Source organism: Microtus pennsylvanicus, chromosome 6, assembly GCF_037038515.1.
Source record: "Microtus pennsylvanicus isolate mMicPen1 chromosome 6, mMicPen1.hap1, whole genome shotgun sequence".
NCBI classification, from domain to species: Eukaryota; Metazoa; Chordata; class Mammalia; order Rodentia; family Cricetidae; genus Microtus; species Microtus pennsylvanicus.
Window position 1 is genome coordinate 116,298,413 of NC_134584.1, and position 22,363 is coordinate 116,320,775.

Genomic DNA, 22,363 nt, shown 5'->3' on the forward strand with positions numbered 1-22,363 from the left:
GATGAAGGGCTGGCTCACCACGCTCGGTGTGGGCATCAGACAACGAGGACTGCAAGGAGGAATTCTAGACAGAGGTGACCTTTATTTAGCTGATCCTGACCCTGAGTAGAGCGACTCTGGGGACCTGACGCGTTTCCCATCGGGGCGCCCACTATCGCGTCCCCCACCATACACAGGGAGCAATGCGGAGGCCTGGCCCGGTGGGTGGGGCCCGAGCCCATTGGCGGCTTCGAAAGCGCCGCGGCGGGAAGGGCTGCAGACGCGGCGGACGCTGTGGACAGGCCAGGTAGGCTTCAGCGTCTCGCGTTGGGACCCGGAGGGTGGAGAGAGGACTAAGAGAGCCAGCCCCCAGTCCTCTACCGGGGGCCCTGTCACGGCGCAGTACCGCCGCGGGACCTTGGCCTGAGACTAGTGGAGCCCGAGTCTGGAGCAAGAGGGCGGTGATGCGCGCCCGTGGCGTCACGTCCGCCCGGAGTGGGGCGGGACTTTACGTGCCGCTTGGGGTCTGCGCTGCGATCTACAGCTCTGTCTGCAGGAAGGTGGCTCTGCTTTGAGACGCGGGGCTCAATCAGGGCATCGGCTCTCTAGCCCTTACGTTGCGTGTTTTTCGTCCTGTTGGTTTACTCCTTATGCCCCCTGCGCGTCTAATGGATTGCTTCCCGAGGCATCTTTTCTGTCACTTGTTTGTTCAACAACTGTCATAGCACCTACTGTGGTAAAGCGCCAAAAGATAGGAGTTGACACAGTTACAGGGGAAACGTTCACTCAAGGGCTTGCTAACTTTGTCGATATTTTACGCCCCTTTCTGTCATTTCTTCTAGGAATGACATTCTGCAAGCCACTCAGAATTAAGAATCTTCAGAAGTGCTAAGGAATGTTATATCTCATCTTTTGGGCACCCCACCCTGAATGCCCTGACCTCCCCTGATTTAGCAGGGTCAAGCCTGGTTAGTACGGGGATGGGAGAGATGCCTGCTTCGTATATACCCTCCTCGTTTACCTTATCAGTGCCCACGAAAGCCCTCCCAAATGTTCTTCGTGGATGAAGTGTTGGCTTGATAGTTGACAGACTATGAACCCCAAATCCTTGCCATACCCATTGTGCTTAGGGGGAGTATCTCCATCCTTCGTCCTTCAGGCATTTGTCAAGTGCATATGAGATGGCCCTTGACTGGACCTCCTGGATGACTTGATTGACAGGCACTGAAATTGTTAGGGTCGGGCTGGTGAGATTGCTCAAGAGGTTAAGAGCACTGGCTGCGCTTTCAGAGGTCCTGAGTTCAATTCCCAGAACCACATGTTGGTGCACAGCCATCTGTTGTGGGATCTGGCGCCCCCTTCTGGCCTGCAGGCATGCATGCAGGTGGGAACACTGTATAGATAATAAATTTTAAAAAAGAAAAGAAATTGTTAAGATCAGAGCCTGGGTCCGGGCAGCCCTAACAAGCTAGGCTCAGTGGCCATCTTCACTATGCCAATTAAAAGGACAAGTCACAATGAAAAGCAAAGAAAAGAGATTTATCCAGTGTGACCACAATGGAAAGAACAAAGAGGCCCTGTGATCCATCCCCACCAAGTTCACCTCTGCTGTCCAGACTTGAGACAGACGTTTAAACAGAGAGCATCAGCTATACAAAACTCAGCAGTCCTGGTCACAGTGTGGTCCTGCCCATCTCCGAGCCAGTGTGTCCTGGTGTCAGTCTCTCCTGCAGGAGTGACTGACAAGTTGCCAGAAAAGCACCTCTGCCGGCCCCAGGTGTCAGCCTTTCCTTCTGCCATTGTGTTCCTGGATGAGTTACATTTTCTTGTTATCTGTTGTCTCAAAAGGGACTCTCCTTAGAATGACCTTACTCCTGCCAGGACAGTAACAGTGCTGTAGATGTTACTGACAAAGTAATGAATAAGGCAAACATAGTCCCTGTCTTGAGCACACACAAGAAATTATTGTGGCTGTGATAAAATAATAAAGCTGATGGCAGGTGGCTCTGTAAAGACAGTGAGCACTGGAAGGTCGTAAAATAACTTTTTATTGGATGCTTGCAATAAGTTTCCGGGGAGAGACTAGGCTGAGGGCTGAATTACAGCAAGAACCTTCTAGCTAAGGGTTGCTGCAAATACAATGCCCCATCCCCAGAAGGATCCTTTAGTCTTACAGGTACTGAGACATGGTGTAGCTGAAGAGGTGGGCCTGCAGAAGTGGCTCAGTCATAGAGTATGTGCCTCAGGGAAGGCCCAGAATTCCGTCCTCAAATCCACGTGCAGAAACGAAGAAGATGAGGGAGAAGTAGGCAGAAGGAAGGAATCAAGGGCCAGGTCATACGTGGTCTTGTAGACCATGCTGAAGGTTTTGGTTTTGACCTTTAAGGAAAAACAGTCTCATAACTAAACAATACAGCAAATGACACTTCATTTTCACAACCTTAATTCAGCTATTTTTTTTTTTCATTCTAAACCATGCTTTGGTTTTCAGTGCCTTTTTAAAATACAGTCAACTGGGACTGGGGATGTGGATTTTGGGATGTGGGTATAGCACAGTTGGTAGGGTATGGCCTGGCATGCAGGAAGCCTTAGGTTTGACCTGTCATTGACTAGAACCCAGCAGTGACTCACTGCATAATTCCATACTTGGGAAGTAGAGACAGAAGGATCAAAAGTTGAAGGTCAGGCAACAGAGGTGGCTTAGCAGTTAAGAGCACTTGCTGTTCTGGACGACCCATGGTAGGCCGCTCATAACCAACTATCACTCCAGTTCCAGGGAATCTGGCACCTCTGGCCTCCTCAGACAAACACATCTATGCGCGGAGATACATACAGGCACACGAATGTATTAAATAGTTTTTTTATATTTATGGTTGTGAGCTTAGCCTTTAACGGCTGAGCCATCTCTCCAGCCCATATTAAATAGTTTTTTAATGGTTCAAGGTCATCCTCAGCCACAAGCTGAGTTTAAGCCCAGCATAGGCTACATGAGACCATATGTCAATGCAGCTTAAAGAGTAATTAAATTCTGCATTCTCAAATAATACAGACCACTGAGAAAAGGTAAACCTAACAAACCCTGGGTTAAGTAGGATACTAAGCAATTCACACTGAGGTTTCTGAACTTGATTAATACATGACTGTGCTCCTCTTGTATCAGGGCCAGAAAGATGGATGAGAATGTTGCCGAGTTTCTCCGGAGGAGCATCTTGAAAATCCCCTTGCATGTGATAAAGACCATCCTAAAAACCTGGGACTTTCTGTCCGAAAACCAGCTGGAGACCATAAACTTGAGGCAGAGGAAGGAATCTCTGGCCCAAGAAATAATTCTGCTGTGTGAGGTAACAGTGTTGAAAAATATCAGCCAGGGGGCTGGAGAGATGGCTCAGAGGTTAAGAGCATTGCCTGCTCTTCCAAAGGTCCTGAGTTCAATTCCCAGCAACCACATGGTGGCTCACAACCATCTATAATGAGATCTGGTGCCCTCTTCTGGCATGCAGGCAGGCATGGGAGGAATGTTGTATACATAATAAATAAATAAATATTTTTAAAAAAAGAAAAATATCAGCCAAAGAAATTAATCAATAGAATAAAGTTAGACCAATATGTACATGTGGTTAATGGATCTTTTTAAGCAATGGTACAAAAAACAATTCTGGGAAGAAAGAACATTCTTTCCAACTGTTGTTTTGTTTTGTTTATTTCAAGACATGTTTTCTCTGTGTAACAGCTCTGACTGTCCTGGAACTCTGTCTGGAAACCAGGCTGGCCTCAAACTAACAGAAGTCCACCTGCCTCTGCCTCTGCCTCTGCCTCTGCCTCTGCCTCCTGAGTGCTGGAATTAAAGGCATGTGCCTGACTGGAACAATCTTTCCAACAGCCTGGCTAAAACAATTGGATGCTCATATGCAAAAACACCTCTGCTGGTCAAGGTGCTGCATCTATTCAGTCCCAGAACTATGAAAGCCAAGGTAGGGATGTCTAGTGTTCAGGTGAAGCCTGGGCTGTATCGTGAATGCAAGGGCAACTGCATAGGAAGAAAAAAGACAAGTTCAGTCCATCCCTCTACTGTAAAAGGAAAAAAAGACTCAAATAGATCCAAGATCCAAATGTAATACTTAAAACCATAAAATATGTCAGAGAGACAGACAGACAGACAGAAATCTTTGTGTCATTGGGTTAGGCAAAGGTTTTTAGACCGTCGAAAAGGTGGTTCATAAAAGAAAAAACAGTTGATAACCTAGTAGAATTGATCAATTTTTTTCTTTGAAAAGGGGTATTTAAAAAAGCTGCAGACTGGTGGAAACTATTCCCAAACCCTGGCCTGTAGAAGACCTGCAGCTAAAATATGTTAGAAAGTCTCAAGAGTCAGTAATAAGAAAAAAAACTTAGCTCAGTGGATAAGAACCCCAGCTGCTTTTCCAGAATGCCTGATTCCATTCCCAGCACCAACTCAGCAGCTCACAGCCATCTGTAACTCCAGTTCCAGGAGATCTTATACCCTTTTCTAGCCTCTAGGGTACCAGGCACACACATGGTGCACAGACATACATGTAGGCAAAACAGCCATACACATTAAAAATATTTTTTCAACACAGAAAAGATTTGGTTAGACACTTCCCCAGAGAAAACATACAGATGGAATAAGCATACGAAGAAGTGTTTAGAATCCCTAGTCATCAGATAAATGCAAATAAAAGTTACAAAATATGGTCATTAGGATGGCTAGGGTTGGCAACACTGATCATACCTATTTGGAATAGATGGGATTTTTTTTCTCTTTCTGGTGCTGTACATTGGACCAGGGCCTGGTACCTGCTAAGCAAAGGCCGTCTGCTGAGCTGTTTGTACCTCAAGCCCAGCATTTATTTTGTGTTTTAGTGCTTGGGATTGAAGGCAGGGTCTCATACATGCTGAGTAAGTAAGTGCTCTACCCCAAGCTACATTTCCCAGCCCTTGACAGTTTGTCTAAAAGTCTAAACATTTGCCACCATAGATTGAGCCATTCCACTGCCAGGCATTTTCTCAAGAGAAATGAAAACACATGCATATTCACTAAAAGACATGTATATTAGCACAGTGTTTATCAAAGCTGAAACCTAGAAACAACCCAAGTCCATCTATGGGTAAGGAACAAATTGTATCATATTCCCATAACAGAAAAACCACTAGCAATAAAAAAGAATTGAACTATAGATGCAAAAATATGGCTAAGTGTCAAAATAAGTATGCTGAGTAAAGGAAGCCAGATCAGAAAAGAATCCAGCCTTATGTTCACATTCATATAAAACTAGGAAATACAAATGTTGTGACAGAAGGAGGATCTGTAGCTGCTCAGCAAAGGTTGGGAGGAAGAGAAGTGGGTCAGAAGAGGATAGGAGTGAGAGGCAGGGGGAGATTGGGCGTGTCCAACACATTGACCCAACAGTGGCTTCATAAGCATGTTTATGGCCACATCTGAAATATTTAAGTATATTGTCTCACTTGTGGTGGTGATAAAATGCCCTGACAAAAGCAATGTCAGCAAGAAAGTGTTTGTTTAGGGTCACATTCCGGGGGGTTCAGTCCACGAGCTCATGGGCTGGTCAGGTTGCGGGGACACCCAGTGTGCAGGAAGTATGGCCAGAACCTCATGGTGCCACTCCCAGTGACCTGCTTCCTCCACTGGGTTCCACCCTCCCCCAAACAGCACCACCTACTGGAGACCAGATGCTCACCGTGTGCACCTGTGGGGACATTTCACATGCAAGCCACAGCTTGTATGCAGTTTAGTGTATGCTCAAGAGTGGTTGTTTTGTTTTGAGACAGAGCCTCACTCTGTAGTCCTAATTGGCCTCAAATTCATTGCAATCCTTCTGCTTTTGCATCCCAAGTACTGGGATCACAGCTGTGAGCCCCCACATCTGGATTTTGAATGTTTCAAAAATCTAAAAGTTAAGTGATAAATGTGGGGTGAGTTTCAGGAGAATGTGCACTGATGCAAAAGTTGAAGGTGTGACTGTTAATAGGAGAGTGTAGATCAGAGATAGATCATCAAAACAGTACTTCAGGCATGCGAATAGAATGTTCTCACCAGCCCTAAAATAGGCTTAAGGGGATTAGCAACAGACCAGGTGCCTCATTTCCTGACCAGTTCACCCTTTCTTTCAGGGGAAGAATGCAACTCTTGATGACATGGCCCTCTTAGACATCGTGTGTAAGTTTGGGGGGTTTGTCTTTACATATTGGAGTTTTGTTTTATCAGAAGGAATTTCTTATATTACTGCAGATTCTAGGGTCTAGAGAGGTGGCTCAGCAACTAAAAGCACTGGTTGCTCTTGGAGAGGACCTGAATACACACATAGTGACTCAACCACCTAGCACTCTAGTTGCATGGATGTGATGCCCTCTTCTGGCCTCTGCAGGACACTGCATGCACATAGTACATAGACACATGCAGGCAAACACCCATACACATAAAAATAAGCGAATCTAAAGTTGAGACGCCTGGTACCAGATCCCTGCTGTCTCACTGGCGGATCTAGTGTTCCTGCTGAATTGTGTCTCCTCTCTGACCCTCAGACTCCACCTAAGTCAGTGGACATGGAGTGGGCAGTCCCTGCTTTTCAGGACCTTTAGAAACAGGAACTGGCTCACCGTGAGCATGAAGTGTCCTTTGTTGGACTTTGCTTTGTTGCACATTTGAGCGTGTGCCCCAGAGAAGCTGTCATGCACTACAGCTTCTCATTTCTTGATATTTCTTAGATTTTTTTTTTCATCTTCAATGTTCACTTTTTAAAATTTAAGGACACAGACTGCTTGGGTTGGTTTTATGTCTCCATCATTGCTTCCCTGTAAGTGCTAGGGGATGGTGGCTCACATTGCCTGCCTTGGTATTTCCTTTTGGCAAATCTGTATAATAATGGTAATAATCAAATAAGGTCCTGGTCAGGGTCAAATGAAAGTGCAAGCCAAGCACTTGGAACAGGAGTGGTCTCCCGGGTTAGGGGTTGTTTCTTACATGTCATTTGTTGCAAGGGACACACAAGTGCTTTAGCACACAGTGGACATCAAGGATAAGTACCTGGAGTCAGTTCTCTCCTACCTGGAGGAACCCCAGGGGTCAAACTCAGTTGCCTGGCTTGTCCGCCTTTACCAACCGAGCTGTCTCTCTGGCCCCAGAGCCAGGTTCTTATTAATCTGTTGTCATTATATATTGTCCTCATTTTCTTTCTATTTCTGGGATAAAAACCACGATGAAAAGCAACTTGGGGAGGAAAAGGTCACTTTATTTCAGCTTATGGTATTTAGTCCATCATGAAGTTGAAATTCAGAGCAGGAACTCAAACAGGCAGGAACCTGAAAGCAAGAGCTGAAGCAAAGACCATGGAAGAATGCTACTTGCTGGCTTACTCCTCGTGGTTTACTCAGTTCGCTTTCTTATAGAGGACACCTGCCAGAGGTGGCACCACCCACAGTGGGCTAGAGCATCTCATGTAAATCATCAGTCCAAAAAAATGCCCCATAGGCTTGTTGACAGGCCAGTCTAGGGCTGCATTTTCTCAGTTGAGGTTCCCTCTTCTCAGATGTCCCTAGCGTGTGTCAGGTTGACAGAAAAATAAACAACACACATTAACTGACTGTATGACTGGAAGTGTATCAAAAAGTCATCTCTGTCAGCTTTCTTCCGGCTGTGCTGTGGCTGAATCTGCCTCCGATTTAGTTTTCCTCATTTCCTGTCATTAGCTGCTGAGCTAGAAGGTGGACCCAGGGCTAGAGGGGCAGATTGGTAATTGGAGTGCTTGTTACCTGAGTTCTGTTCCAGAGATCCACATAGCAGCTCACAACTGTCTCCAACCCCAGTTACAGAAGTTCCAACATCTTCTTGCCTCTATAGGAACCAGGCACACACATTGTATACTTACATGACTGTAGACATACACTCATACACATAAAAGTAAAAAAAAAAAAGTGGATCCATTGAGGCCTGGTGAGCAGAGCCAATGATTCAATCTTTTTTTTCCTTTTTTCGAGACAGGGTTTCTCTGTAGCTTTGGAAGCTGTCCTAGAACTCGCTCTGTAGACCAGGCTGGCCTCAAACTCACAGAGATCCACCTGCCTCTGCCTCCCAGGTGCTGGGATTAAAGGCATGCACTACCACTGCCCAGTTAATTCACAAACTATGAATACTGAGGTCTAGCTGAGGAGAGGTTAACCAGCCCATCTCACAGTACCGATCTCAATGGTAACGAGTGTGTGAAGGAGAATTAAGAAATTATGAGAGCACAGAGCACTTTTTCAGTGATCATGGAAGGAAACTTCCTCGAGAAGATGGTTTTCAAGTTGAGAGCCATAGGATGAGCTAGCACTAGCCAGAGAGAGGGAAGTTGAGGAGGAGGAAACTGATGGGCATGGGATGGGAGAAGAGTGCCAGCCATGCAAGAGAAGGCACAAGCTGGGCTCCAGTGGAAGTGAACATTGAGATAGTTCAGAGATTTGGAAGCCACTAGAAGATTCTCAACCTCTATCCAAAGAATTATGTCAGCCCTTGATAGGTTATGAGCCAAAAAAAAAAAAAAAATTAGGTGCTTGTTTTTGAGAGATCATGCTGGTTATGGCACAAGAGAGACCAGAGGGGAAGAGAATTGAGACACCCGTGAGATCATCTGGAGAGGCAGAAGAAGGGGAGGGTGGTAGCCCACGGGAGGTGGCAGTCAGGGTGCAGAGGAGGGTAGAGGGCCAAGGGATGGAAGGGGCTTAATGCCTACATGGGGACAAAGACAAGTGGGTTGAACTTGCAGGACTCTCGCCCCTACACATGAGCTAGGAGCCCTCCCCGCTGTGGAGTGGAGGCTCCAGGTGCCGGTATATCACATCCTTCACAGGTGGGGCGAGGCTAGCATGTGCCTGTTGCAGGGAAAGCTTTGTATCTGAGTCCTAGATGTTCACCTTCTATGTGACAGGCAACGGAGCGAAGTTCTACCTTTCTGTTGCACCAGTCTTATTCTGAGACAAATTAGCAACACAGAACCAGATAAATAGTGCCAGAAGAAAACACTTTGGGGACAGACATCATGCTTGCCTTTTGACACCTGCTGCAGATAAAACCAATCAATCAGTGATCTGTTGCCAGGCCCGTTGCCATGAAGAGAAATAGGGGCCAGTAATGGGGACATGCAGGCCCAGGAAACGAAACGATGTTCTACCTAGGGAGAGACATGGAGAACATTGATGCTAAAGTTGATGGTACCCTGAGTGCTGGGCCCATATCCCCTTCAAGTTCAGAAAGCCTGATCTGAGGGGAGGACACAGAAGGAGGTCAGCACGGGGCATCCCTTCAATCCAGGATGAAGGGAAAGAGTTGAGCTTGCTGAGCCCCTAGGTCTCATTTCTCCTTCAGGTGCTCTTCGCATCTCCTGAAGGGTATCTTCTGTGTCACAGACTCAGCCTTGCCGTATTCCACATGCATGCACTGAGTGCTTTACGCAGGTAGGCTTAGCCTGGGCCACAGCACTGACCAAGGCCCTCATCTTCACAATGCCATGGAGAGAACCAGGGGCAGCTTGGGTGTAATCAGAGTAAGCCATTGAGTAGTTGCTGCTGAGGAAAGAGTGGGCTGGACTGGGGAATGAGGTGGTTAAGGAACAGAGATCTTAGGCCCCACGACCAGCCAACCTGCCGTAACCCTGTTGTCAGAGTCATTCGGTCCTGTGGGTGTATGCTGTGTTTTGTGTGACAAAGGTATCTAAAAATGACAAATGTGGGGTGAAGAGATTTAATGGCTCAGCTAGTAAAACACCTGGTATTCTTCCAGAAGACCCAGGCTTGATTCCCAGCACCCACATGGCACCTTCCAACCGTCTGTAACTCTAGTCCAAGGGCTCTGCCCTCTTCTAGCCTCCGTGGGCAGTCACTCATATAATGCATAGATATAAATTCAGGGAAAACCTCCATATACAGAGCATACCTCTGCCCATTTAAAATCTAAATTAAAACAACCAAAGACTTGCCAAAAAATAATGATAAACACCAAAACTGAACTGGATTATCTATGTTGAATTGAGTAATTAGCATTTGTTTGTCTGCAGTAAATTTCCTCCATTTAAATTTTATGGTTTGGGTTTTATAAGTTTGCACTTTAATTTCAAAGCTGCGTCACCCTGTTCATGGGTTGCTGTTACTTTATAATATTAACAATATGTATTTGTGGGAGGGTGGGAAGGAGACCCACAAAGCACACTGTGTTCACAACTGTTGGTGCCATCTAATGCCTCCGTACTGGTTAAAAACACGAATGTGTTTATCAGCACACACCTAAGGTCCTAACACACGGCACTGAGCTGTGAGCCCTTCTCTCTTAGATACTCAAGTTCATCGGCACAAGAAGCTCTGGGATGTCTTTGAGATGAGTAAAGAACCAGGTAATGTTTTTCACCTTAAACTGAATGTTTGAATTTGATATTTTGGCAATTTAAAAATGAGGAGCAAGTGTGGTCTTTTTGTTGGAGGGTTTTGTTTTGTTGTTTCTGAATCATTGTATCCCTGTGTAGCATAGGCTAGTCTAGAACTCTCTATGTAGACAAAGCTGGTCTTGAACTCACTATGTAGCTTAGCCTGGCCTTAAATTTACTGCATAGATAAAGCTGGTCTGGAACTTGTGGTGGTTTTCCTGCCTTTCCCTCCAGAGTAGTGGTTCTCAACCTGTGGATCAAGACGCCTTTGTGGGGTCAAATGACCCTTTTCCAGGGGTTGCCTGGACCATTGAAAACATTATGATTCATAACAGTAGCAAAATTACAGTTATGAGTAGAAACGAACATAATTTTACAGTTGGGGTCACCTCAAGAGAAACCGTATTAAAGGGTTGCAGTGTCGGGGAGGCTAAGAACCACTGTTCCAGAGTGGTGTGGTGGCATGCTTCTACACCCAGCCTCGCAGTCTGCGATTTGACTATTGCTCATTCATATCCCCTGGCGCTCGGGCGTGTGTGGTGTGGCCATTACTGTTCTGGGATGCACAGGATGAAGATAGTGTGGCTCCCTTAACCTCTTTGTCTTTCTGTCTGCACTGACAGGTGAAGATGTCGACCTTTTTGACATGAAACAGTTCCAAGGTTCCTTTAAGAAAATTCTTCAGAGAGCATTAAAAAATGTAAGAAAATAATCCTCTTGGATTTCTACAAAATTCAGTTTAGTGCTATCGAGGGAGGGAGGGGAATAATATGTCATTACCTCAACAAGCGGAAATATTACAAAACCTTCCCTCTCTTACCTGCCCATCCCACTGCTCTATAGGAGCAGTACTGCCCACGGGAACTCTGCCGTGGTAGAAGCTTCCTCTACTGACAATGTCCGGCACATAGCTGGTTGCCACATGAGGACCTGATACGTGGCTGTTGTGACTGAGTGAATGAATCTTTAAACTTACTGAATGAATTCCCATTACATGTTCCACATGTGGCTAGTGGCTCAGCTGTTGGCCACCAGTCACTTTGGCTTTTGCAATGGGAAGTGAAGGCACCCAGAGCAAGACCCTCTGCTGTTCCAGCCAGTAGGGGCCACTGAGTTCTCTACTGCTCACCAGGGGATGAGACACCATTCTGCAAACCCACGGCCCAGACAGGGAGAGGCAGCCGAGTGCTGAGTGGCAGAGTTTGTTCTGAGCCAGCAGACAGCATAAGTACCTGCTTTTCCTGGAGTAAGATCCCAGAGTGAAGAAACAGCAAGCCAGCTGGTCCTCTCTTCAGGTTCTCCTTTCCGGGGTCAGGGCCCAGAGGGAAAGTGGACTGGAGCTTGCTGATGGTCTAGCAGTGGCTATTAAAGTCCGAGCAAGTACAGTCATAGCTGCAAGTTTAGAAAGACCAATGGCTGGCTGTGACATGGATACCACGCAGAACCTCAGTGGCTGTAGCTGCTGAGACATGTGTGGAAGAGCGATCAGGATCAGTGTACTCTGAGCTCATTGCCACACAGAAATCCTGCTGTGAACTGCAGGGACACTAAGTGTGCTAGCCAGCGACACTAAAAAGGCTTCATAGAAAAACACCCTTTCCCTTTAATTGTTTTGTTTTTGAGATAGACTCTCACTATGTAGCCCTAGCTGGCTAGAACTCACTCAGATCTGCCTTTCTCTGCCTCCCAAGGCTGTCAATAAAGGTTTGCCCAGCCAGATAGATCATTTTTTAATTTTTTTAAAACTATGTTTCAAGCCTGGCAGTGGTGGCGCACATCTTTATCCCAGCACTCAGGGAGGCAGAGGCAGGAGAATCTCTGTGAGTTCGAGGCCAACCTGATTTATAAAGTGAATTGGTGCCATGGTGAGATCTAATCAGAAAGCTTAAATCTTTTCTTTATAAGGTTTCAGTCAACTTCAGAGTCGACCAGAAGAATGCTGTGTGGATTCGGGTTGCCTGGGGAACACAACATTCACAACCAAACCAGTACAAACCCACTTTTGTGGTGTACTATCCCCAGACTCCATATGTCTTCATTTCTAACTGCCCTCTGAAGAGCACTGTACCCCTTCTCCATCAGGTAGGGAACAGATTCCAGCAGCTGGAGCACTCGGTGCTCTTATCTCAAAGGCCCACATAAGTATAAATGCTGATAAGATTTAGTGTACAGTAACTTAGTTCCCGTTCTTCTAAGTAAGACTCTTACCTACAGAGGAAATGTGATGGAAGATAATAGCTTGGTCTAGTTTTTTTTTTTAATGTAAAAGTAATGCACGCTTAATATGAAAACAAATGTAAGCAGTTCAGAAGTCTCTAAAGGGGAGTCATCAAAACTCCACCCCTCCTTCCTGCTCTATTCACCCCAAGTAGTAGCTGTCTCCTTCCAAAGCTGTTTCGTCAGTGTCCCTAATAGTGCTGTTTGTCCTTCTATGATCTGCCTACCAACAGCAATTAGCTGCTGTGACCACTTTCCACACGCATGTACCCAAAAATATTACCTGTGTCAGAGGTGACCCCTCTCTTTTTCAGGGGGTCTACCTTTGTGTCTTAGTGTTCTGCTGTTGTGGAGAGGCATCATGACCAAGGCAGTTCTTTTCAATGAAAAGAAAGTATTTCATTGGGGACTGGCTTCTAGTTCCAGAGATACAGCATTATCACCATGCTGGGGAGCAGGCAGCACACATGGACTGAAGAGAGCTACATCCTGATCCAAAGGCAAAGGGGGGAAGAGGGGAGACTGGAACATGGGCTTTTAAAACCTCAAGCCCACCCTAGGGACACACTTCCTACATCTACTGCACTGAGGCCACACCTTCTAATCCTTTCACACATTTTACTGGCTGGTCTAAGCATTCAGATATATGAGCCTGTGGGAGCCTTTCTTATTCAAAACACACTTTGGTATTACAGGTATCCTAGCTTCTTTCCCAAAGTTGGCCTATTCATTGCTATGCCCCCTATTAGCACAGAGCTAATAGAGTTCTTCCAGAGCTTGAGCTTGAGCGGGGTGCAGGTGAGAGTTGGCTGCCTGCTTCCCACACACCTATCTGACAAAGCACCACACACTCCTCTGTCAGCAGCGGGCCTCAGGGTCCCAAAAAGTGAGTAACAGCTGATAGGATTAAATTTCTTAAATTCCTTTTCACTTGTGAGGGGTGGGGGAGTCATTGTTTTTAGCTAGGCTCACCCTTGCTGCAGCCTCCCGAGGGCTGGGTTCCCAGGTGTGCACTGAGCTTCCGCACAATGCACTGCTTTTCATTCTTAGCTGGAACGCGTGCGTGCGTGCGTGCAGACCCACGTGCAGCCCTAACAGTCTTGCTCCTTTCCCTCCAAGGCCCTGAAGGTTGCGAGCAAACACCATCAGATGGTGCACCTGAATCTGAGAAGCCGGCACCTGGACTCGCTCAAGGCTATCGTTTTTAGAGAGTATAACCAGGTGAGCCAGTCAGCACCTCTTTAAAGTCGAGTGTTCCTTGACTATCTGCACACTGAGCAGGTGGAGCCAGCCTCTCCCTGCCCTGCCTGGAGATGAGTAGATGAAGCTTTCCCTCGCTTCACTTTGCTCATGTTTGTTTTAATCTTTCACAATTTCATACATACATAATGTACTGTGATCATATTGTCCCCCATCATCCTCTTATCCCCTTCCCCATCCCCCTGAACCTCTTCTTCCCAACAAGTCCCCTTCCTACTGTCATGGGGCTGGTAGAGGTTCTTTTGAGGCCACTGCATTTAATTAGGGCTGCTTGCATGAGTAGGGATGTGGTGTTATTTCCTAGAGCAAGAGCACCCACATTGGCTACACCACTGACCAACTCAACTTCTTTCCCCCAACAACCATAAGCTGCCTAGAGCTCCTCAGAAAGGGGTGGGGCCTCCTGAGCCCTCCCCTGTCCAGGATAAAATGATGAAATGTTTGTACGTGGTGTTTCCATTTCCTGACAAGGACAGGTCTACCCTTGTGGTCTTAAGTTTTCTTCTGTACATGGCAAGTGTTTGTGCATGTTCATATTCTCTAGGTGAATGGGCTTCCTTAAGAAGGTTATGCTGTGTGTTATGTTCTAGGGAGAGAGAAAGAACGGCTGTCTGCAAGTCACTCTTTAAGGGGAATGTTGTAAAACTGGGAAATGGACCTTGGCGGCCTTGGCGGGCGAGAGCCAGAGGCCTCGCAGCGGGCAGGAGACAAATACACCATGCAGACAGAGCTTGAGCACGGAGTTTATTGAGAGAAGGGTAAAGCAGGGGAGAGAGAAGGAATGTGCAGAACTTGTCTCTTAAAGGGACCTTTTGCACCTGCATACAGACTACTACGAAGTGACTATGTAGCAGCCATAGAACCTGGGCTGGCCAGGGTACTGCCTGGGTGCATCCTCCCAGGTGATGGGACAAGCCAGCATGATGCCTGAATCCTAAGAGGGGAAGGGTAGAAACTTGAAGGTGTTTTTGCCTCAGGGTATTGCTAGCCACTTTAGACAGGAACCTCTAAGTGTGAGCCAAAATAAATGCTTCTTCCCTTTAAAAAAGAAAGTAATTTTTATTTGTTGTTGGGGGTTTTAAGATAGAATCTCACATACCCCAGGCTGACCATAAACTCTTTACTTAGCTGAGGCCTCTACCTCCCAGGTGCTGGGATTGTAAGCCTGAGCTACCAGGTTGACTTCCTAAGAAGTTAGATGATGGCCTTCTCCCTCCCTGCCCCTTCCTTGTCAGCCCTCTACCCTCCTTCCAAATAGACATCAACTGCTATCCAACCACAGCTTTATTGAGAGAGTTCACATTGTTAGCCACCAGCTGGAGAAGCGGTCACTCCCTCAAGGGAGATGCAATAGAAAGGATCGAGAAATGTGGGCTCATGGTGGCAAAGTATCTTTCCTAAAGGGCCCTGAGAGGTTTTTCAGGGTCTGACGACACAGTGCTGATGCCAAGATGTCAGGGTTGTCTTCCATTCCTCTGGCTCTGTGCCACCCCAGCACCTTGAGGTGATTTTGTTTCATACGGTGCTGGGGATGAACCTAAGACCTCACATCTGCTAGGCAGATTTCTCTACCACTGACCTGCATCCTTGGCACAAGGCCCACTGTTCCGTCAGTTCCTAAAGCAACCTTTCAGCACAGCTTACTGTCCTAAGAACTATGCTCAGTTTAGCTAGCCTGTGGCAGAACCATTGTTTCTTTCTACTAAGTAAAAATATACACTATAAGACCTCTTTTTAAAAAATAAATAAATAAATAAGATTTTTCCAGGCAGTGGTGGTAATACCTTTAATTCCAGCACTTGGGAAGCAGAGGCAGACAGATCTCTTGAGTTCAAGGCTAGCCTGGTCTACAAAGCAAGTTCCAGGACAGGCTCGAAAGCTAGAGAAACCCGGTCTCGAAAAACGAAAACAAACAAACCAAAAACCCACACAAAAATAATGATTTACTACTTTCCATCTTAGAACCAGTTGATAGCTATGTATCCCAACATGTTCGCTTTTTCTCTTCCCTAGAACTTTGACAGCCACAACACCACAGTGCCTCTGCAGGAAGGAAGCTTTGGACTAGACATGAATTGTATGTGAGCTTTGAAACAGCTGGGGTCGGGAAGGGCACCTTTGCCTTTCAGGTGGCTGCTCCACGATAAAGCCGTTGTGCTGGGACCACATCGTCCTGCAGAAAAACCAAGACTTAAGTATTTGGGGGCAGAAAGCCATGCTAGCTCAGGTGTTCTTCAGAGTTCATCGATGGCTGGCAGCCATCGAGCGTGCCCTTCGTGCCCAGCAGCGTACACGGTACTTACATGCGATTGCCACGTCAGTGTTGACAGCCGGCCTGTGGAGTGACACTCTCCACTGGGAAACTGGGTCTCAAGAAGGGTCACAGAGCCCACGGTTTCATGCTCTTAGTGAGCTGGATGTGCTGGTTCTAGAATAACATGGTGGTGGCACAGCTACTCACTCAGAGAACCTGAGTCTCCCCCTAGAAAACCGAAGCTCAAGTTAACAGTAGAAGAAAACAGAACCCATGTTTGGAAGAGAGCACAGACCCCAGAGGCATAAGACCTGCTGTGAGTCCCATGTTAAGTAAAGAAACTTGATAGAAAAGTATTCATGGTAACTACACAGAAAGTGTTATTAGAACCTAGATAGTGCCGTGGCACTGTAGGTATTTCCTGCTCCCTTTTGTCAGCCTGTGCTCTCCAGCTGTTCTGTGGGATGACTTTATTTCAATAAAAAGAAGGGACAGGAAGCATATCTGAGCTACACAAATCGTCTGCAAGTTTAGGATGGGAAAAAGTATGGGGTGAGGTGTATTTCTAATGGTATCTCAATCCGAACTCTCATCCACAGTGGATTCAAACATCATTCTTGAAAACAAAGAAGAAAAAGAAAGAATCCAAAGAGTCACTCAGGAGACGTTTGGAACCTATTCCCAGCCACAGCTGGAATTTGCACAGTATAAGGTAGGATGGCGCAGTGAACAGCACCTGCAAGTTAGTGCCTTTTTTTTTTCTTGAGGTACAGAAGTCTTAACTGGAAAACGTGTCCAAAACCTATCCCTTTTCCATTTATCAGCTTTATGTAACAAAATTTAAGTTACATAGATCTTTTTATCATATTTGTAAGTTCTCCTGTTAGCAAAGGACACATCCTGAAATTTTGAATTTGCTTTTGCCTTCAGTAACTCAGCTTGTATATTGCTACCTGGGGGAGGGCCTGTGCACACCTAGAACAGTATTTGGCATATAGTAAATGCTCGTAAATACTTAAATGGATGAGCTGGTATGGTGGTACACACCTGTAGTCCCAGCACTCAGGAGGCTGAGGCAGGAAGATCTTAAATTCAAGGCGAGCCTGGGCTACTTATACTTAGCAAGTTGGTAGCAAACTTGCCTGAGTGACTCAGAAGCACAAAAACAAGAGAGAAAACACATTTACTACGTAGCCCCACTGACATCAGATGGAGAAAATCAGCGGTGCAAATATACTGTAAATTAAACTTGTTTCTAAGGGGTGCTGCTGCCCACCATGTGACCAAATAGGAATACAGGAGTCAAGCCCATGGCCACTGTTAGAAGAACTTCAGTATATGTCATAGTCACCCTAGCATGAGCCCATGCTCCTACTCTTAATACCTTCCTCCCCCGGCCCCAGTAAAATAGTTTCCTATGAATCTTCTTACAGCCACAGGACACACTAAAGATCTGCCATTGATCTGCTCATTCAGGTCCAAAGGCGTTTTGCTTTGACTTGTTTTAAAGGAAGACGGCTGTGTGTGCTTTGCTCACTTGTTAAGGAGGCCAAAGGTCAGTGTAGCCATCTTCTGGTCTTACTCTTTAAGATAGGGTCTGTCACTGAGCCTCGAGCTTCTTTTCAGCTGGACTGACTGCAAGGAGCCCCACCTTCCTCCCGTCTCTCCCTTCCTCCCAAGTGTTGGGGTTACACATACATGGCTGGGTGCTAGGGACCCAGACTCAGGTCCGAATCCTCAAGCAACAAGCACTTTACCCACTCAGCCATCTCTCCAGTCTGCTTTATTGTTTTTTCCAGACGAGGTATTGTAGCCTAGGACAGCCTCAAATTCCCATGTAGCCAAGGCTGGCTTTGAACTTATGGCCCTCCTGCTTCCTCCCTGTCACAGGAGTGGCCACCACACTTAGCTGTGTTGTATTAACTGAGGTCTTTTAAAGAGCTCCTAAGGGTGTGGTCTCTGAACTGGTAGAACCAGTCGCAGGAATGGGGAGGGAGCACAGATCTTAGCTCCACCCTTTTCCTCCTGAGTCAGGGCGAGGTTGTGTCCACCATCTGTTTCTGCATACTGGCTGCTCTGGGCTATACACTAAAGCTGGAGAGCCACTGACTCAGGAGATAATTTGCTTGTTCAACCTCTAGGGTGGTTGTGTTCTGATAGTCTAGGTGTGCCCTCACACCTGATTTTCTCCAACCTCAGGAAATGGCCAGAATATTATACTGAATGCCACCAGTTCACTTTAACTAGCCAATGGCCACATTTTGCCACGTCCTTTTTCTTTCTCTTTATTCTAAGTATAGATTAAAGAGAAATTGAATTCATTGCAGACAGTAAGTATCCCATAAATATTTCAGCATAGTGCCTCAAAGTTTTAAGAATCACTAACACCAGGTGGTGGCTCGCATCTTTAATCCCAGCACTCAGGAGGCAGATACAGGCAGATCTGTGAGTTCGAAGCCAGACTGAGTCTATAGAGAGAGTTCAAGGACAGGCTCCAAAGGTAGAGCTACCCTGTCTAATATTTTTGTTTTTAAATGTGAGCGTATAGGAGGCACAGGCAGAAGGATCACTCGAAGTTCAAAGCAGCTGGTCTACCCCGAGTTCCAGGCCAGTCAGGCCACAGTGAGGCACTGTTTCCAAAAAGAGAGGAAAAAGCTAGGGTCACATACTATGATACTTAGGTATTTGATGACGTGGAAGAGTTGTTTGTATTTAGGGCTGTGGCTACAGCTCAGAAGTCAAGCACTGGTGTCATCACTGTTCTATTGCTGTGAAGCGATATCATGACCAGGGAAACTCTTACCAAAGAAAGCATTTAATTGGAGGCTTGCTTATAGTTTCAGAAGTTTAATCCATCATCCTCATAGCCAGGAACATAGTGGCACGTAAGCAGGTGCTGAAGCCGTAGCTGAGAGCTACAACCTGATCTGTAAGAAAATAGAAAGACCCTGGGGCTTGGCATGAACTTTTGAAACCCCAGAGCCTACCCCATTGACACACTTATTTCCACAGGGCCATTCCACTTAACCCTTCTAATCCTTTCAAATGGTGCCACTCCCTCATGACTGCTTTCAAATATATGAGCCTATGGGGGCCATTCTTACTCAAAACATCACAAGTGTTTACACACATTAGGCCCAGCACCTGAAAAGTTAACAGTGAGCATTCCAAACATTCACTGCAATCTGCATTCTCGGGAGGCTGAGGTTAAAACGTGGTCTACACAGCACAATCCTGTCTCGCAAAAATAAATAAATAAAATGATGTACAGCAATGGGCCTCTTAGATACACACTGAAGTATTTCCGGTCAAATACTATGTTGTTTGAGATTTGCTCCAGTCTGGGGGAAGAGAGCACTAACAGATGAACCCAGAGCTGCTGATAACTTCCTCAGCTGGATAATGTGCACGTGGAGCTCACGGTGTGCTCCTTCTGCGTAATGTGGTTAGGTGGGAAGGGCTCTTAGGGGCACTTGGCTGTTGAGATGGTATCTGGCTTCCAACTTGGAATCCATGACTCAGCTTCCTGGAGGTAGGGTTCTAAGCTTATGTGCTACTACATCCAGTGTTTAGATATGCCCTCAGTCTTCCATAGTAAAAATCCAAGACTTTACCTATGTGTATAAGTGTTTTGCCTGGATGTGTGTAATGCACCAGATGTGTGCCCACGGCCTGTGGAGGCCAGCGGCTGTGTAGAATCCACTGGAACTGGAGCTGTGGACCATATGGGTATTAGGAACCTAACCCAGATCCTCTGCAATAGCAACAAGGACCCTTAACCACTGAGCCATCTCTCCAGCCCTGAGATTTATTGTTTTTATGTTGGATGCAAAATGTAATAGGCACATGAGGGCAGCACAGACTCTTGTCTTCTCCTGCAGATCAGTTGCTATCCTGAGGGTGGTGCTGGCACTCAGCCTCACCTGTGGGTCCATACCGTGCTGAGGGCAGTGCCAACCCTCTGTTGGATGTATTTCTTATACCAGATGCTTTCACTCTTTGCAGTTAGCAAGTTAAACGGGCTCTGCCTGTATTAATTAATCCGTGTGGTTTTTGAAAGCAGGAATTAATGGAATACATGAATTGTTCATTATCTCTCACCATCCTAGCTGCTCCTGGTACTGACCATCATTTATAAACTTTCTTTGACAGCTGGAGACCAGATTCAAGAGTGACATAAGTGGCGGCATCTTGGCTGACAGGAAAGAACCCCTCCGGTGCCTTATAAAGTTCTCAAGCCCACACCTTTTGGAAGCATTGAAATCCTTAGCACCTGCCGGTGAGTGGTCAGCGTGTCCTACCAGCCAGACAGCTGCTTTTGATTCTCAGTAGAAGACTAGCTAGTTACCTTAGTGTTCTGTCTCTCCAGTCTGCTGCCCACCAAGCCGTGTTTTGCTTCTGTGCTTAGTAGGTGGTAGGAGAAGGTGTCCCTAATTTGCTTCTGGTTTTGGTCAGTTTTAAACTGATTGTCCCCAGGATCATCTGGTTTTTTTTTTCTTTTTTTCAGGTATAGCAGATGCACCGCTTTCTCCACTGCTCACCTGTATACCAAGCAAGAAAATGAATTATTTTAAAATTAGAGATAAATGAGATATATGTGGCTTTGCTCGTATTGCACATGGAATCCCAGCTGTAGCTGGCTGGCTTCTGTATAAACTCTTGTGTTTTAGAAATCAATCCTTGGCATTGGAAAGTCAGTGCTTTTAATGTAACTGTTGGGACTCTATATGTCCTCCCTATGTGCTCTTGTACCCTTGCTGCTATGGCCCGCTAATTAAATTACAGCAGCAGTGATACCTCTCACTGCTCAGCAGGTCTTGGGCCAGCTGCATAAAGGTATAAAAGGCTTTAGCTCAGGGCAAAATAAAGGTTGCTGTTCTTCCACCTGAAAAGAAACCTCCATGTCTCAATCCCAGCACCATCATCACCACCACCACCACCCACCACCACCCCTGCCAGATCCATCTATGGAGAAAAATTTGAGGATGAGAACTTCATCCTGAAGCATACAGGTCCTGACATCTTGTCCATGGCAAATGCTGGACCAAACACAAATGGTTCCCATTTTTTTATCTGCATTGCCAAGACTGAGCGGCTGGATGGCAAACATGTGGTCTTTGAGAAGGTGAAATAAGGCATGAACATTGTGGAAGTCATGGAGCGTTTTTGGGTCCAGGAATGGCAAGACCAGCAAGAAGATCACCATTTCTGACTGTGGACAACTATAATTCTTTTGACTTGCGGGCTTCTTTCCCACCAGACCATTCCTTTGGATGTAGCTCAGGAGAGCACCCCAATCCCATCTGCTCACAGCACCCTTCATCTCTGCTCTCACTGAAGTTCTTTGGGTTCCATATTTTCCTCATTCCCCTTCAAGTCTAGCTGGATTGCAGAGTTAAGTTTATGATTATAAATAAAAACTAAGTAAGAAAAAAAAAGAAGGGCCTAAGTAATGCTGTATAATGTGATGTGTGCCGACTGGGCCATCCAGTAGAAAACATATGTTTTTGCATGTTATGTGATCAGATGTGTCCGGCACTTCCCTTGTCCCTCAGTGATATGAGGATATTGGGCTTTGTGCTGGCTAGTTCTCTGTCAACATGTAAGCTAGAGTTACCCGAAGAGGGAACCTCAGCTGAGAAAATATCTCCATAAGATCCAGCTGTAGGGAATCTTTTAAATTAGTGATTGGTGGGGGAGGACCCCGCCCATTATGAGTGGTGCCATCCCTGGGCTGGTGGTCCTGGGTTTTGTAAGAAAGCGGGCTGAGCAAGCCAGTAAACAGCACCCTTCCATGGCCTCTGCATCAGCTCTTGCCTCCAGTTTTTTGCCCCTGTTTGAATTCCTGTCCTGACTTCCTTCAATGATGAACTACGGTGTGGAAGTATAAGCCAAATAAACCCTGTCCTCCCCAGCTTGCCTTTTGGTCATGGTGTTCCATCACAGGAATAGGAACCCTAACTTAGACAGGCTCAGATGCTACACCCTCTATACATACCTTTTTTTTTTGTCCTTTTTTATAAAGATTTTAGGAACCGGCCATTCAGTGGTGGGTGCACACCTTTAATCCCAGCAACTGGGAGGCAGAGAACTGTGAGTTCCAGGACAACCAGGACTGTTACACAGAGAAACCTTAGGGCGGGGGGGGGGGGCGTTAGGATTTTATTTTATGTTTATGTATTTTGCTTGCATCTATTTATGTTACCACATTCATGCCTGGTGC

The 22,363-nt window shown here is 46.2% G+C and overlaps 1 protein-coding gene across 2 annotated transcripts; it reads left to right on the forward strand.

The window, feature by feature from the left end:
- The first annotated feature begins 6 nt into the window (after nucleotides 1-6).
- On the forward strand, nucleotides 7-21,988 carry Cenpn (centromere protein N). Of its 2 annotated transcripts, XM_075977409.1 has the most exons (12): nucleotides 171-286; nucleotides 822-947; nucleotides 3,140-3,320; nucleotides 6,130-6,175; nucleotides 10,320-10,379; nucleotides 11,033-11,109; nucleotides 12,315-12,491; nucleotides 13,746-13,847; nucleotides 15,900-15,963; nucleotides 16,740-16,852; nucleotides 20,293-20,419; nucleotides 20,648-21,988. In XM_075977409.1, the coding sequence occupies exons 3-12, from the start codon at nucleotides 3,150-3,152 to the stop codon at nucleotides 20,728-20,730; spliced, it is 1,020 nt and encodes a 339-aa protein (XP_075833524.1). In that variant the 5' UTR covers nucleotides 171-286; nucleotides 822-947; nucleotides 3,140-3,149; the 3' UTR covers nucleotides 20,731-21,988. The 2 variants fall into 2 exon arrangements, with proteins under 2 accessions (XP_075833523.1, XP_075833524.1); XM_075977408.1 differs by lacking the exon at nucleotides 822-947 and having other exon boundaries at nucleotides 7-286.
- Nucleotides 21,989-22,363: the final 375 nt, after the last annotated feature.